Source organism: Acanthochromis polyacanthus, chromosome 8, assembly GCF_021347895.1.
Source record: "Acanthochromis polyacanthus isolate Apoly-LR-REF ecotype Palm Island chromosome 8, KAUST_Apoly_ChrSc, whole genome shotgun sequence".
Lineage (NCBI taxonomy): Eukaryota > Metazoa > Chordata > Actinopteri > Pomacentridae > Acanthochromis > Acanthochromis polyacanthus.
The window spans coordinates 22371500-22389299 of NC_067120.1; the positions used below are offsets into that span (position 1 = coordinate 22371500).

Sequence of the window (17800 nt, forward strand, 5' to 3'; positions counted from 1 at the left end):
CCTGAAAATGATAAGTTAATGAATCTGAAAACAAACAGTCAGAGCTTCAGAGTGGCTCCCTGGCAGGAAATACATGTCTGTCTGTTTATGTTCCTCCTATCTTTCTCTCACACACGTCTGAGGGCTGTGTTTTGACTGTACGCGAGCTGATGGGGATTTTCGTCGTGGAGAGCGGCGTATGCCAGAGATGTGGTGGTCCTGCTCGCTTGGGGATGTTGTGAAGCCCAGGAGCGCTGTCTTCTGTCAGGGGGGGATTCTTCAAGCACCCCATGGGGGACACAGAGGGGCTGCCTTTACATGTCATTACACTGGTGATGGATAAGTCAGGTTTTTATTGTACATGCAGCATTAACAGACAGGTGATATAAAGCGCTATATGCACATGTCTTGTCACTAGCATCGTTTTATTTGACACCGGTTCAGGCTTTTAGAGTTTTTGTGTGCAACTCCGGCTCCTGAAATGATACTGCTGAACCCTTGTCCACCAATCTTCATTAGATTCGTTTACTTTTGGGTTTTTGGTTAAATCACATGTAACCTAAGTCATCCAAAATCCATTGCCTGGTGAAATGAGTGTTCCGCCACACATTGAGATAAGATGAAGAATGTCCCTCTCAGCCTGAAGTGCCCCGCCAGCCTCACCTCAAGTCAGCTAATGCTGTCAAACGCAGTCTGTCAGACGGAGGTTTCGTATCTAGATCTCTCCAAGTGCTGTATTCAAATGCATTTAAAAAGACCAGAACAGCTTCTCTCCAAGTTTTAGCTACAAATTACATGCTATACATTTTTACTGAGCATTTTGAATGGCAGCCATCGCTCCTTTCATTTCTATATGTTTAAAAAATAAATCAAATTTTGCCAATGTTAATGTGTCATTGTGGGTAATGCACTTTATACAAACCTAATAGAAAAAAATAACAGCCTTTCATTGACATTTTCAAATAATAGAAACCAGTAACTGCCAACAAAGATGTCTAAAATACACCAGCATATTATGCAAATGAATAACTGTGATCAGTTCCTTTAAACGTGCAAAAAAATAACAGCTACGGTAGTTTCTTTTGGTTACACTGCTGCAAAAAAAAAATGCAATGCTGAGACAAAGTGTGGTGAGCACAATGTTGTACTGAGAGGCAGAGCATATATGTGTGCCAGCAGCATGAAATGTACCCTGAAGTTGTTCTATTTATTATTTAAGTGACCAGAAAATTGCAAACCGATTAATAAAGTCACGTGGATTGAAAGTAAACATAACATTTTATAGTTATTTCATTTTACAGTGATAAATTACTTCATTCAGAAGCGGTAATACGAAAGCCTGCAACACTGTAGCTGATAAGAAAACTAATTGTGGAGCTGGTTTTATTTATTTCTACCTCATGACATGAGTAGGCAGCTCCTTTAGCCAAAGCAAAGAAAAAAGGAAATGGGTATAAACTCTGAGGAATGTGCAAGCTCTCCTGGAAATGTGAAACCGACTTATAAAGAAACTGGAAATAAACTCGCGTAGAGCAAAACCTCTTCTGTACATGACTCCAGTAAAAGTTGATGCTAACATTCTGCCCAGAAAGAGAAACTGAAAGATTATGAAGTCATTTGTGAAATAAGATTAAGACAGAGCGCTGAGAGTGCAAGTCTAATGTGCAGGTATACAGAAGGCATTTCTGCAAGTAAGTGCAGACACATGGATATGGGCAGGCATGTACAAATGTATCATGAAAAGGTAACATTACAGGCAATGACATCTATTTTATAAAAAGGTGGTTTATATTATGTTCTCGTCATTTTTAAATTCAAGTAAACAATAAGGAGATGTGCATTTATTTTGGAACTGCAACATATCTAATAAGGGGGAACATGGGGTGAAAAATATTGGAATGACTTATTTTATCCTTTGTATATGGAGCAGAAGTTCTTCCACATTTGTCTGGTTTGTGTTTAAATGATAAACAGACTTTTCTTGAAGCTACTGGATTGAATAATTATTATAAAATAAACTATTTGTGCTTGATCCGCCTGTGACCCTCCACTGCTCTGTTATAGATACGATGTGTGTTTATGTATCTCCTGCCCTCACCCAGTGATCACAGAGGCTCCTTCTCGCTTTAGTTCAGCCTAAATCTGTGAAATATACGGCCAGACGATTTCATGTTCTCCATGAAAACTCACACTGTTATTTGCACAAGGGTTTTCTAATCATCAATTAGCCTTTCAACACCATTAGCTAACACAAGGTAGCATTAGAACACAGGAGTGATGGTTGCTGGAAATGTTCCTCTGTACCCCTATGGAGATATTCAATTAAAAATCATCCGTTTCCAGCTAGAATAGTCATTTAACAATAGACTGTATTTCTGATTTATTTAAGGTTATCTTCACTGAAAAAAAAAGCTTTTCTTTTAAAAATAAGGACATTTCTGAGTGACGATGCGTTGGTTCGTCTTGCTCTCTGTATGCTCTGTTGAATTCTTAAAAATCATCTTCTTTTTGTGTTGTCATCAGAATCTGCTTCTGTCTTAGTATTTGGATCCAGCCTGACCTGCCCTGCCGGCTGGTTTCAGTCACAGGTGACCACGCTGTGTAGCATGTTAACGTTAGCATCCATGACTTGGTTAAAGTTTGTCAGCGCTCAGGAATGCCTCACTGCTGGATAAAACCAAAAACAAAAGACAAACAAAATGAAAACAAACTTTCAAAGCTCTAATTCGCTCCTTTCGCTTTCTGAGAATTCAGTTTCATGAGCCAAATGCAGACTCATTTGTAAGCTCCACCAAATTTGTGCTTTTGGGGAAAATAAACTCTGGTCCTTTTTGTGTTTTTCGTGGCTAGCCAATGTTTGAAGGCATTTCAGTGGATTGAATTAGACCCACGCCTGGCTCTGGGCATCATGATGTCATGTTGCTGCCTTCTGAAGTGGCATGCTTTGGCCTCCCAGGCCTCAGTTTGGTGGTGTTGGACTGTGTTCAGTCACATTAAGACTGAAATGACTGCTAATTCACTTCTATCATATTTTTGACAAAGATGAGTGTTATAAGGAACTGGCAGCATGTGCTTTTTTTTTGAAGTGAGTCTGTAGGTCCTTCCAGGTGGCTCACATGACATATTGGCTGCAGCACTTAAAGAATTAGTCTGACTGATCAACCTACAGTGACCAAACCCAACTTATCAGCAGCAGCTATTGTGGCTGGAATCTGGAGCACAAAGCCCACCAAACCGCACTGAACTTTTCACATTTTCTCCTCAGCATGAGCCAGCGTGGAGGTCATCTTAGAAGCCCAATAAGACCCCCCCCCCCCGCTACTTAAGAGCGCCTCTATTTATTTTTTCTCCCGTGGCACCGTGCGGCCCCAGGTATCTGCCACTGACCCTACAGCGAACCAAAGCTGAGCACGGTGCGCGTTGCAGGTGGTGTAGCTGTGGGTGGAGGCGAGGAGGTGGAGATGGAGCAGAATTCCTCCAGTAAGGAGAAATAGAAGAACGTCCTTTTTTTTGGGGGGGGGGGGGGGGGGGGGGGGGGAATCCATGCAGAGTGCTGAGTGTCTGCTCCTGAAACTTTACTGCAAGAGGAGGATGTTTGGTCTTTAATTCCAGCAAAGAAATAATAGTCTGTACTTCATTTATGTCAAATATTAACCAGAATTTAGTTACTTATGTTGTAGGATAAATTCAAAGAGTTCAAAGGCGGCGGTCATGTTTTATTTAGCCGCATGTTCAGGCTTTTATTTTGTCATAACTGGAATAATCACCACATTTACTGGTGTCTTTTTTCTTTTGGCAGTGCCACATCACTTTTCATTTTTCATTATTTTTTCTGACTGCGCAATTCCTGAATAGACAAACTATAGATTTACATTAAAAGATTTATAAATACAAATAAAAACTGCGCATTTACTGCAGGTCCTTGGTGCAACTCAAACGATGATTCGTAGTTTGCAATATGCATGGTATAAAAATATATCTATCAACGTGGAATCCTTTTTGCTCATTTGCCTTTGTGTGGAAAACATATTAAAGTTTAAAAATGCCTGTTAAAAATGCTATTCAGATTGGGATTTAAGTCTGGAATGTGCGTCTGTAATTTAAAACCGCCTAAAAATGAAGAGCAGAAAGAAAAAAAAGAGTCGAATAATTTTCCAAAATATACGTCAAACTGACCAAAAACGTTTTCCTTCTCCGTGTGTTTCTGTTAAAGACAGCATTTATTTTTCTTTCATGACAGAACTGTAAATCTGTGACCTTTAGGCTTAAAATTCTAGCTTTGGAAATATGTTGTAGCAGCTTTTTTTTTTTTTTAAAGAGGCAAAAATCAGTTTGCGTAAGCTAGCTCTCGAAATGAAACAAGCTTATGTGCACTTTTTTGATCCTGCATTTTAGAAGTCAATTCTAGTATTTCGCTGTTGGTTTTATTCCACTGTCTGCAGGTTAATACACCCAAAATTAAATTTACAGCAGAGACCAGCGACCTGTTCCAGAGACTCCAATTAAATCCCACTTTCAGTTGCAACTTGTAACTTCGCTGCAGATAAATTATTGCCTCATTTTGGTTGTGTAAACACGCTGTAAATTACAGTCACTTTTGATCGTTTCCTCGGATCTACAATCACTTGCTGCTGTTTGGTTTGGATTCGGGGCGTGGGAGGAGTTGGGTGCTGCTCCATATTCAGAGAGGAGGGGTGCTCTGCGAGGATCTCATTCTCTTTGGGGCTATAAAGACGTTGTGTGCCTTCAAGACAGAGCAAATTAACTCCATTGGCGAATTATTGCATTACAAGACATCTCCTCGCTCATCGGCAGCGCGATTAGTTTCTTTCTTTACTTGTTTTTTTTTTTTTTTTATGGTGACATTTGATTAGAGCGAGCGAGTTTTCGGCGAAGATGATGGAGTACATGGAGGAGAAGTTCGCCTTGAAAAGCCAAGCGATGAAGGCCAGCGATTACTACATGGACCAGGTCATGGAGAGCCTGGACAGCGCGCAGTACTTCACCAAGTCTTCCCCCAAATGCGTGCAGGCCTTCGGGCTGCAGAGCGCCGAGCACCGCTCCTCGCCCTGCGCAGAGCAGAACGGTGAGTGGAGGCTGTTTGGAAAGTGTTTGCGCACTTTTGGTGCAGTTGCTGTGCATGTGTGCGCGAGTTGAGGAGGAAAGAAAAGCTGAACATTTATCGACAATTCAGCATCTTTGAAAAAATGTTCAGTTTTTCTCATTAATTTTGGAATTATTTCTGATTTTCGCATTTTAAAAAAAAATCTCAGGTCGTGATTGTATACACTAGCAGTCAAAGGTTTTGGACACACCTTCTCATTCAGTGCTTTTTATTTATTTGTGTTATTGTTTTACATTGTAGATTAATACTGACAATTAACACTTTTTTTTGCTTAGAACATAATTCCATATGTATTATTTTACATTTTTGATGTCTTCAATATTAAACAATGTATAAAATAATGAAATAAAAACCACCGAGTGAGAAGGTGTGTCCAGACTTTGTGTATATTATACTCAGTTTAATGTTTAAATGAATTAGTGGCGCAGCAAGTGCAGCACTCACTGCTGTTCATTTGTCTCTTCTTCCTTCCAGCCAGTTACGGTGTGCCAAAAACGGACGACGACACTTTGCACTCGGACCTCGGCAGGTCCATGGACAGTTGTTGCACTCTGCGGGCCTCTCCCGTGACAACCGGACAGGAGAAAACGGATTTGGACGACGTGGGAGACAAGTGCGACAGTAACGTGTCCAGCAGCAAGAAGAGGAGACACCGGACGACCTTCACCAGCGCGCAGCTGGAGGAGCTGGAGAAAGTGTTTCAGAAAACTCACTATCCAGATGTTTATGTGAGGGAACAGCTGGCCATGAGGACGGAATTAACAGAGGCGAGAGTGCAGGTATAGTTTATCACCAGCCTCATATTTTTAAGTTGCACTAGAAAGCCATAAATAATAAAAAATGAGGGCGTTTTAGCGATAAAATATAGACGCGGAGGAGCAGGCTGCTGCGCGTCAAAATCCAAATTCATGTGCATTTGTACAAATAAGCTACACCACAAAATATATTGAATATTTAAAATAAATTTCACAGCTTTAGATACGTTTTTTACATTTCTCATTTCATTTAGATTTAAAGCTGCTGCTGTTTTCTTTAAAAAAAAAAAACCCACAGTCTCCTGCTTTTGAATTAAAATCCGTTTGAATATTTGTGGAAAAACTAACCCAGCTATTCTGTCATATTTTGCACTATTTTCTCCATTTTAGGTGTGGTTTCAGAACAGAAGAGCAAAGTGGAGGAAAAGAGAGCGCTACGGACAGATCCAACAAGCCAAAACCCACTTCGCGGCCACCTACGATTTATCTGTGTTACCGAGGACGGACAGCTACACTCAGGCAAGATGTGCTCGAACGTTTTCATAATCAGTGTTAGAAGAAGCTCTGCTGGGAATGTGGAGCTATTTGTCAGCTGCGCTTATTGGACGCAGGCCGTGCGTAAAGCCCCACGGCCTGTCGTATTCCTCATTCTCTCTCAGTCCGCTCTTCTGAAATACTCAATTCATATAAGTCGGGACAAATTGCATAAAGCAGTCCCCTGCCATTACTGCTCTATTAATCACACATTATGAAAGGCATCTTCAGATAAGAGGCCGAACGCTGATTAGAGCCTCTGTGAGGTGTCACGGCGGGATTGATGGCCTTATATCACGTTTCATGTTGGCTGAACATTTATCTTGCTGTGCGGACAGAGGTCAGATCCAAGATGAGGTGAGAGGAGACGCGGGATGTCAGTTTGTCCTTTTGGTAGGTGTTCCCTATCACAAACTGAGACTAGGCCTCGGAGTGTTGCTCTGAGGTGGAAATACACTGTAAAAAAAAATCTGTAAAGGCAAAAACAGTTTGATACAGTTCATATAACACTGAATCACTGTAAGTGCAGGAGAAAACTGTGTATTTTAAGTTTTTTCTTATGAAAAAATACATTTCTATACTCTTGCATAGTTATTTACAGGAAAAATGCAAATCAGTACTGTAATTTTTCCATATATTTCTCAAAAGAATACAAATTTTCGCAGTTAGATGTGTTGTTATAGCATATTGTTATGATGATTCATTTGATAGAACAATTGTACAAATTGATATCTAAAAATACATATATTTAATGTTAACTAGACAAAGTGTTGTGCTGATAAAGTTTGCGTGGTATTTTCATGCAATTTTTCAGGTTTTTAAGGGATAAAACTTCCCCCCCCCCCCCCCCCCCAATAAACTACTGAATGAAGCAAACTTTTAACTGTAAAATCAACAGGGTCAATACATTTCTTTACCGTAAATGAGGAAAATGTTTTACCGTAATTTTACAGCGGTGTTCTGGCAACCACTGCTGCTGGAACTCTACAGTGAAAATAACATTTTTTTACAGTGTGACATGGAAATACACTGTAAAAAAAAGTTTGTAAATTTCACAGTGAAAGTGTCCAACCATGGCAGTAAAAATCTCTGAACTCCAAAACAGTTTGATACTCTTTATATAGCACTGAGTCACCAGAAATAAGTTCCTGAAGAAATTTTTTCAGATTTTTTTCTCTTGAAAAAATCAATTTCCCTTCTCTTGTAGAGTTTTTCAATGGATAAATGCTGTAACACGTATAACATTCAATACTGTAATTTTTGCATTCATTTCTTGAAAACAATACAAATTTTTCCAAGTTAAATGTATGTAGTGAAAACAGAAGCTTGCTAGAACATGGCGATTTTTGCATTTATTTCATTAAAAAAAACTGTTTGTTTCCAGTCAAATGAATAAATGTTTTAATATTTATGATAGATATAACCACAATTTTTGCATATATGTCAGAAATGCTTATATTAAACGTTAAATACACTAACTGTTGTGCTGGTAATGAAAAAATGCTGTAATATTTACAGTAGGTCACACAAACTTTTATTTATATGCTATTTTCAAGTAAAGATAAATCTTTTTAAAAAGTAACTTATAAAATTTCTCCTTTTTTTTTTTTACAGTAAAATAAAGAATGAAGCGTATTTTTTTAAAACCATAAAATCAACAATATCAGCACACTTCTTTAAGTCATTTTACATTAGCTTTCTGGCAACCACAGCTGCTAGATTGTACAGTTTTGTTTTTTACAGCGTATGCAGGCAGCAGCTCCTCTGATGGGTCTGCATTCATATTCTGACCTTAAAGAAAGCAGCTGATGTGTTGAGGTAAAAGAAAGCAGAAGAGTCCCAGCTCCGCTGTACCCTGGCCTCAGACCAGGTCAGAAATCTGCTGGACAGTCTGGCGTTTTCCTCGCACATGTTTCTGATAGACTCCCCTGGACAGCAGCCATGCATGCCCGTCCATGCAGCTGATCCCGATTATTGTCATTAGAGGGTCCATCCTATTTGTAACCGTGTTGACGCTGGCTGTGTTTGTCTCCCTAAACGCACCGGACAGCGACGGAATTCTTGTGGCTTTACGAGAATTGGGTTTTTCTTTAGTTGACTGTGAGGTTTTGGAAATTGTTGTTGCTTTTTGGGCAAAAATGGAAGTCCTGCTTATCAATGGCACATGTGGTCAGCAGGGTTCTGTTAGGAAACATTTGACTGGCCGGGCTGATCCTTCCGCCACAACCACATTTTTATGCTACAAAGGAAGTTTATCTGACTGCGAATGTGGACTTTCAGTCTTTACCAAACCACAATGGGTTTGTGGGATTTTTCATCGTTTTCTGATGGCCGTTCTTCAGCAAAAGGTTCAGCTTTTACACTTTTACAATGCTTTGAATTTCCTGAAGAGGAAGGCGCATGGCAGATGAGCATGACAAGGCAAAACCCTGATCCCATCTATCATAGCAGCCCTTCAGAAAAGGCCAAGGTGATCCGGACAGAGTGAAGGACACTTATACGTTGAACAATGTTGTTTTTAGAGTGTGTGTTTTTGTACTGTCCTGCTGTAGAATAGAATTTTCACACAATAAAGTCTACATTAAGTCTTATTGGTTATCGCATTTACGTAACTATTTTAATGCATTAATTTAAATTTATTTTAAACTTTCCCTAGAAGCTGTAGCTTTAGTGGCACATTTCAGTGACTTGATTGTAACAGTGAAGGCACAGATGAATTGAATGCTGCTTATTTGCACCGGCTTGTCCTCCCAGTTTCTTTATAATCACGGCAAGTTCTCATAACCAAATGAGCAAAACTGGCTGAATGTGATCGAGCCTTCAGTCAAACCTGTGCTTTAAGTTACAGACAGGATGCTGCTGTGGAGTGAATCAGTCTGTGTGTTAACTGTGTCTGACCAGCTGAGTGTTTATCTCCTCTCTGCCTCTGTCTGTTCGAAGAAAATGACAACTCTCGTGTGGCGAATTCTGAAAATGTTTAAACTCTAGCAAAGAAACACAAGCCCCACATCTTTGGAATTATCTGTATTCTCGTTTGAACAAAGCAAAGCTATTTCTCGCATATACCGTGTTGTCCCGGGTGTCTACACACACTCACACACGCACACACTGCTGTCACATGTTTTCATTGGAGGGACTATTCTGTAGAAAGCAGTTCCAGTAAAGCAGCGTTCATATAAAGACAGATAATACAGAAAAGCGAAATGCATTTTTGCCCACATAACATTACTTGAACAGCTGCATAACTATCATTGCCAAACTATGCTCGCACTGCTCAGAAATGTTTTCAAGGTATGTAGGTTTTATTTTTGTCACTCCCTTTTTTCCCCCAGTGGTAACTCCCGTATAGCTTCCCACTGGTGCAGTTAAGTTGCAGCAGAAAACTGTGTGTGTAGACGACAGAAGAAATATTGTTCCGAAATTTCAGGTATTTATTTTCAATGCAATATGAATAACTTGCTACCTTCTTGCTTTTCTTTGCGCGTTTTTGTTTTGATGAAGCAAATTACGTCTACAGTCACCAGAACGTAGCCTAAGTGTTTGTTGTTTTTTTTTTAAATTTTGTGCCTTGAGTACATTTATACTGAGTGACAAAATTATCACAACTCAGAAGGTCAACAGTTTTAGGTGTATAACCAGATTTAACGTCCTGCAAATGAAAGTGCCCACACTCTGCATACAGTCTGAATGAACTACCAGTAATAGTGCCTCGGGCTGCATTAGCACTTGGTGTCATAAATACATGTTGGCCTATATTCATCCTTCTTTTCTGATTCAACTTTGTACTTCACTGAGAAAATGTGCACATGTTTGTGCATGGCAAGTTATTAGTCTGTTAAAACTAACTGCATAGCTTGTGTTCCAGTGTGTCCCCATGTAATTAAAGTCATTCTCCTCCAGTATCTCAACTGTTTTAAGCATTCTTTTATCCCTCTCTCAGTCAAGCTCATTAATGAGCGCTTAGATGTAGCTACTAAAAGGAGGTGATTAAATGTTGTGTACGTAGGGATGCATATATGCACACTACTGTTCAAAAGTTTGGGGTCATCCAGACAGTTTCATGTTTTCCATGAAAACTCACACTTCTGTTCACGTGCTAACATAATTGCGCAAGGGTTTGCCAATCATCAATTAGCCTTTCAACTCGATATAGAGTCCTCAACTGCCAACTCAACCGTTTTATGAATTTATTTGTTCCAACCTCCATCAAATTCCTGAACAGTGCTGCTTGAGGCCGAAGAATGTGCAATAACTTTTATAGTGCTTTTACTGTGGTGATTTTTTTTAGCATGTTTTTTCCCCATCAGCATATGTATGTGTTACGTGTGATGTCATGGGATGTCTGCAATATTGTTATGTAATTGTTGTTAAGATGGCATTGTTTGCTGTCATTGTGGCTCTCGAGACACAGTTGCTGAGTCCAAGACAAACTTCCACAAGTGGGACGATAAAGTATACTGTATTGTATTGTATTGTAACACCATTAGCTAACACAATGTAGCATTAGAACACAGGAGTGACGGTTGCTGGAAATGTTCCTCTGTACCCCTATGTAGATATTCCATTAAAAATCAGCTGTTTCCAGCTAAAATAGTCATTTACCACATTAACAATGTCTGTATTTCTGATTCATTTAATGTTATCTTCATTGAAAAACTGCTTTTCTTTCAAAAATGAGGACATTTCGAAGTGACCCCAAACTTTTGAACAGCAGTGTATGTATGGGGGTATGTGTGTATTTTTTAGCTTTTTATATTATTGTAACTTATTTATATTTCTACATTTATACGTTGCATATTTTATGTGTTTTTAGTATTATGTGTTCTGTCATTTGTGTTGCAATCCAGCTTGCTTTTTGCCTTTGCCCAATACAAATTTCCCGCATGGGAGACAATGAAGTGCACTTTTGAACTTTGAATCTAACTCTCTCTTTTCCCAACAGATCCCCAACAACCTGTGGCCGAGTCCAGCTCCTGGTGGCTCTGTGGTCTCCTCCTGCATGCTGCCCAGAGCTTCTCCTCCCTGCGTCACATCCTACTCACACTCCCCTCGCTCGGCGGCCGGTGCTGCTGACCACGGCTACGTGGGCTTCCCTAATCAGCAGAACCAGTTTGGCCACGTCTCCCTCAACAACTTCTTCAGCGCAGATTCCCTCCTCACCCCGGCCGCTAACAGTCACCCGGTCTTCGAGACCAAGCCTGAGTTTGAGAGGCGCTCATCCAGCATCGCCGTGCTGCGCATGAAGGCCAAGGAGCACACAGCCAACATCTCCTGGGCCATGTGATCAGGGTTCCTATGCATGTCTGGAAAGTCGGGATAATGAATGAGAAATCCTTTTTAGAGTTTCCAATTTTTACAAAATGTGTGATTTCCCTGACGAGTCTAAAATCCTACCCAGAAAAAGCTGTTTGTCACTCACAGTGAAGATCTGACAGCATTTTTTTTTGTCCTGCTCTTTAGATCTACACCAAACTCTGACCAAATTTTTATCTGCTGAGTTGAGCAAATAGGTGTGTTATATAATAATGGAGCGGGATTTATGGTTCTGTGCATATTTGAATAGCAGCAAGTCAATAAACTGAAGCCGGGAGCAAAAACAATGGAATAGCCAAGATGTGAAAATCAGCTGTGGTTGAATAAGTAGGGCAGAGCAGGACAGTCATTAAACGTGTCTTGCAGCAAGCTGACAGGACACTTTTTAAAAAGTGGGAGGCCCTAATATAGTCAAGCAATATATAGTCACATCATTCAGAGTTTCAGGGTAATGCGTGTCATTTCTTTATTCCACAAAATATTGTCCTCTGTGGTCAGAAGAGACGTTTCCTGAACCCTCCTGATCTGTGGAGGTGAGAGCCGTGATGTGCATGGGCTGTCTTTGCTGTTGGACGTTGGGGAGTGAAGAAGTGTGACGGTGAAGCAGTAGAAACTGAAGGCTCCGGTGGGATTCAATCCCAGTGTGGACTCATGTGGATCCTGAGGGAGGGGTCCCAAACCACTTCAGTATCCCATAGCACTGTGAGTAAGCTTTCTGTACCTGCGTTTTTAATCCTCCTCCCTCGTTCTGGCTCAGGACTGAAGATGAGCAGGGCGGAGAAAAGTGACTTGACGTACTAACGTGTCCGTGTGCTTTGCAGCAAAGCTTTGTAATCTCTGTTTGTTCTGCCTTTGTTCTGTGTCACAGGTACACACCACAGGCAAAAGGAGGCAGGTTATGAAAGTGTGTTTGTGTTCCAAATTTATCTGGTGGAAGTACAATAAATGAATGTCAGTTAATCCTGGTGTGACTTCGCTTTTTTGGAGGATTAGATTAAAGGTAAGGGAGCTGAAATTTATTGTCAACAAACCCAACAAACAGACTCAACCCAGCAGTGAATTGCTTGTATTGTCTTTGTATCAAAAAAAACTTATACTGTATACTTTATTCCTCTGTGTCATGGAGACTTATTGTCATCGCAAGAGTATTAAACACATCAGTGTACCATTTATCCATCACTATGATCAACATTGGCACTGTAGTTTTTCTTGAGTCTATTCCATGTAGAGCACCACATGTGTATTAATGTGCCGCTGAGTATTTCCAGCAAATATGTAATTCACTCTGGTTTGAGAAATTGCTGCTGAAAACAGCCGAAACCAGCTGTTTAAGGAAATTACTTGTTAAAAATTAAACTTGCTATTTTTGCAGAGTTTTTTTTTTTTGAAGATTTTCATCTTCAGTAGGAATCAGTGAGATTGCAGCTGATTGCCACGGACAGTTAAAAAAATGTTGGACCTATTGAGAGGCGGACAGATGCAGCGTTGTTGCATTTTTGTCAAATTGGTTGTTAATAAGAAAAATATGGAAGACCGCTAACCGCATCTTACAGGGCAGTTCAAATCCTACATTTCCAACAGTTTATCAGCGCCATGTATGCATGAAAATATATTCATTTACTTAAATATTTTTGTATTTGAATAACACTCATCTTGTGGCTTGTGAGGTGTAACTGTCCTCAGTTACAAGGATTTAATCACAGTCAGTTCCAGTTACACTACAAATGACTGTATGCTGTAGGGCTGCAGCAAAGCCTTATCGTTTTGCAGCTGAATTATTTTTTGTTTGTTTAATGTGACGGCTGCGCAGTAGCTTGGTGGTTAGCACTTTCGCTTGCAGCTAGAAGATCCCCGGTTTGTGTCCTGGCCTTCCCAGTATCTTTCTGCATGGAGTTTGCATGTTCTCCCTGTAAATGTGTGGGTTTTCTCTGGGTTCTCCAGCTTCCTCCCACAGTCCAAAAATATGGTGAGGTTAATTGATGATTCTAAACTGTCTTTAGGTGTGAATGTGAGTGTGATTGATTGTCCCTATATGTAGCCCTGTGATGGCGACCTGTCCAGGGTGTCCCCTGCCTTCACCCCTAAATCAGCTTAGATAGACTCCAGCCCCCGGTAACCCGAATGAGGATTAAACGTTGTGTAGCTGATGCATGGATGGACTATTTGAATAACACACGTTTAACAGACATTTTGTGGCTTGTGAGGTATAACAGTCCTCAGTTACATGGACTCAATTGCAATCAGTTCCAGTTAAACCACACAAGACTACATGCTGCAGGGCTGCAGCACAGCCTTATGGTTTTGATGCTAAATGATTTTTTTGTTGATTTTTTTAACCTGACAAAATATCTAAAAATGTATGAATATCCCCTACAAGTTCTGCTAATTCATTTAAAAAATAAAAATTAATCAAATCTTTTGTTTTTTGAAGATGAAACCAATGAATGTAACTTTTGTCGCTACTTGATTATCCGTGCATCATACTAGCACCATATCACTTTACCGTAAGGGAAAAAGCTGGAGTTTTGTTGTTGTTGTTGTTGTTGAGGTAACCAAAACTAGCCATCAGCATGACTCCAACTGTTTTCTCACTGACAGTCACCTCTGAGTCCATTGCTTCCTACTGAACATGTACAACTTGAAAAACAGGTTACAAATCTAGTAGGTTTGTTTTAAAAAAAGAAGTTAAAAGTAATAGTACATGTAGTCTGAACTATTTTTAGCAGTGGATTAAAACACATTTTAGTTGTAGTATCTCAGACAGCAAGATAATGTAAATCATAGACTAAAAATAAACTACACTTCCAATTTTCATGTTAATGAACAACCTATCTCCTGGTGATGTGGTGCAGCTCATTGATGTGTTTTTAATAGTTTGTAATGACAACAGTGTAGCTCAATGGCATAAAGGAATAAGATACATCAGACTATGCAGAGACAATACTTGTTATGAGAAGACATTCATTGCTGGACTTTGGATGAGATCTTGTTTTATGGCTCTTGTCCAGCATGTTTCCTCACGACTAGGTCCTTGTTTGTGTTGTATCTTCTCTCAGATGTACGCCGCTTTGGATAAAAGCATCTGCCGAATGAAATTGTAGAAACGTAGATCTGTCGACAACAAGAGAAATCTAGAGTCAACCCAACCTCACCTTATAAGCTCCATTCAAAATCAGCCCCCACCCTTCTTGTGTGGAAACATCAGCTCATTAAACTCACGTAATCTCTTTATTCATCAATAGTAGTCGTTTCCACGAGGCCCCGACACTACATCTTCCTGTAAAACACACAGTCCTTGTCCTTTAATCTATCACACTGTCAAATAATTGGGAGCATGTCCCTTCCTCCTCCGTTTCCTCGCTGACATCATCCTTTTGTTTTGCTCTGAGATCACAGTCGGCAGTGGAGAGCCTTTTTTTTTTTTTAAGGGAAACCCTGTCTATAGGAACAGTTGGCTTGATTTAATTAGAACCGTAACTTGTGTCAGATGCTTCGGTTTGGACACAAGTTTGTTTCTTTGGTGCACTTCCTGGTCGCTGCCATTCAAAAGTACAAAACCAAGAGCTTTATCTGCACGCATCATAACACGGAGGCTTTGATCCTGAAGCATGCAGGGAAACAGTGGAGGATGTGTTTCATAATGTTGCAGTGAAGCCTGCCTTAGTGTGGACATTAAACACAGAGAAACCGTATGCCCACAGCATCACAGTCACACATACTGCAATATGATATTTGATTTATCTTTGCAATTAGATATTACATATCATTGACATGGAAGATGACTAAAATTTAGTTTTTGGTCTTCTGATTCCTCACAACTTCCATCCAGCCTTTTTCTATACACCGCATTAGGGTCACGGTGGTGCTGGAGTCTATCCCAGCAGACTCGCAGGACAGGTTTGGACAGGTCACTAGTCTATCACAAGGCAGTTTAGAGTCATCAATTAACCTCAGCATATTTTTGGACTGTTGGAGGAAGCCGGAGTACCCGGAGAAAACCCACACATGCACACAGAGAACATGCAAACTCCATGCAGAAAGATCCCGGGAAGGCTGAGACGTGAACCGGGAATCTTCAAACTACAAGGCGAAAGTGCTAGCCACCAATCCACTGTGCAGCCCCTCCTCATAACATATTATTTAAATATGACTTTAAGTCCTTAATTTTTCTCCATGTTCTCTTCATGTTCCCTACATTGCACAGACATTTAATACATTTGAAGGATTCTGAAAACTGTTTTACTGTGTCATATTTCTATTTTTATCAAAAAAAATGTGTTCCTTAATTAGATCTGTTCAGATACTTTGCTTCTTTTTGCTGCTTTGGCACTAAAATCAAAACTGATTTAAATACCCACACACATATCAGCTTACCTCCAGGATATTTATTTCCCTCTGCCTTTATTGCATCCACCCATCCATTACTCTTCCTAACCTCGTACAGTTTGCTTTTTATTGGCTGCCAGATTTTTTTAAATGCTCAAACTGTGTGTGCGAGCCCCAGTCATTCTGCAGGTCGCTGCTGCATGAAGTAATAGAGCTGCACAAAACCAAAAAACCTCTCAGGTTGGGTGAACAACTTTTGGATCTGTGTGAACTGAGATTTTTTTTTTTCATGTAAAGACCCCCTCCAGTGAATATTGTTACTTTTTTTGTTGTATCATGTCCACTCCATATGGTGTGTTTTTTTTTTTTTTTTTGCGAACTGGAAGACATATCCTCAGTGAAATAAGCAGGCAAAACCATGGATGAGCAGGTTCAGTAATGTAGAGCTTCAAATAAGTCATGTTAAAGCAGAAATAGGTTATTTTCATGGACATACAAGTAAGTAGCTGTCTGTGTTACAGGTGTATGGGTTGTTCAAATTAGGATGTGTTTGGAACATGTATACCGTCACTGACTTTGACAAAACTCTATGATAAACCTGAAAAAGCTCATTTCAGGGAATGTGAAAATAAATCTGTAAATCTGTAGCTGTATCCTTTAGTGATATAATGTATATATGCATACATCCAGCCTATCCCAGCTGACTCGGGCGAAGGCAGGGGACACCCTGGACAGGTCGATGTATGCATACAGTTAGTTCCTTTTTTCCCCTCTGTGATTTTGTGGTTCCACCCACTGACCCACCTTATCCACTGACACACTTTCCTCCTCCTCTGACTCTGATGAACATGCCTGTAACTGAAACTCCAATCTGTTCTTTCACTGTATCCATCATCTTTGCTTCCCACCACCTCTCTGTTCCTGCTGCCCTGCCCTCCGCGTCATCTTTTATCTCTCTGCATGATCACGCTGTGACTGGACGGCCACAGACTGATCATGCAGCCGGCCTGAGTGTTTGTGTGTTTAACAGAGAGAGAGAGACGGAGAGGGAGGGTCAGACAGACAGCAAGAGAGAGAGAGAGAGAGAGACAGAGAGGCAGTGAAAGAGAGAGAGACAGAGAAAGAGAGACAGAGAGAGAGATAAGAGAGACAGACAGAGACAGCAAAAGAGAGACAGAGAGAGAGAGACAGACAGAAAAGACAGAGACACAGACAGAAAAGAGAGAGAAAGAGAGAGAGACAGAGATAGAGAGAAAAAGAGAGAAAGGAAAGATACAGACAGAGAGACAGAGAGAGTGAAAGAGAGAAACAGAGACAGAAAAGAGAGTGAGACAGAAAAAGAAAGAGACAGACAGAGTGAGAGAGAAGAGAGAGAGACAGAGACAGACAGCGAGAGTAAGAGGGAGAGAGAGAGAGAAAGCTCCTGCAGACCAGATCCATCAACAGCTCCAATGGGTTTGACCCTTCCAGGTTAACCGCAGCCATTAATATAAGAGCTTCCCTCCCCCGCCTCCCTACTTCCCGCACAACCTCACATGGGGGAGGACAGCCCTGTGGTCGTGCACGTGGACGTGTGCGCACATACGCACACAGCTGCTGACATGAAGAAATAGAGGTAGATCAAACGAGCTGGTGGCAGGCGACTGAAAAATGGCGTCGGCGGTCACGTATGTTCCACAGCAGAGATCTGTACTCGGTGTCTGCTCACTGTTGTTATTCTAATCGCTCAACACTGATGTTCTACTTCTTCTTCTCGTGCTCTGGAATG

General features: G+C 40.5%; 1 protein-coding gene across 1 annotated transcript; it reads left to right on the forward strand.

Moving 5' to 3' along the window:
- Positions 1-3517: 3517 nt before the first annotated feature.
- alx1 (ALX homeobox 1) lies at positions 3518-12666 on the forward strand. Its single transcript, XM_022211987.2, has 4 exons — positions 3518-5065; positions 5579-5883; positions 6250-6378; positions 11336-12666. Exons 1-4 carry the CDS (start codon positions 4876-4878, stop codon positions 11675-11677), a joined length of 966 nt encoding a protein of 321 aa, XP_022067679.1. The 5' UTR covers positions 3518-4875; the 3' UTR covers positions 11678-12666.
- The last annotated feature ends 5134 nt before the right edge of the window (positions 12667-17800 follow it).

Excerpts from the sequence above, each read along its gene's own strand:
- alx1 (XM_022211987.2), top strand. The coding sequence starts at position 4,876 with ATGATGGAGTACATGGAGGAGAAGTTCGCCTTGAAAAGCCAAGCGATG. Across the intron at positions 5,884-6,249 it reads TAACAGAGGCGAGAGTGCAG|GTGTGGTTTCAGAACAGAAG; the intron begins GTATAGTTTATC and ends TCTCCATTTTAG. Across the intron at positions 6,379-11,335 it reads GGACGGACAGCTACACTCAG|ATCCCCAACAACCTGTGGCC; the intron begins GCAAGATGTGCT and ends TTTTCCCAACAG.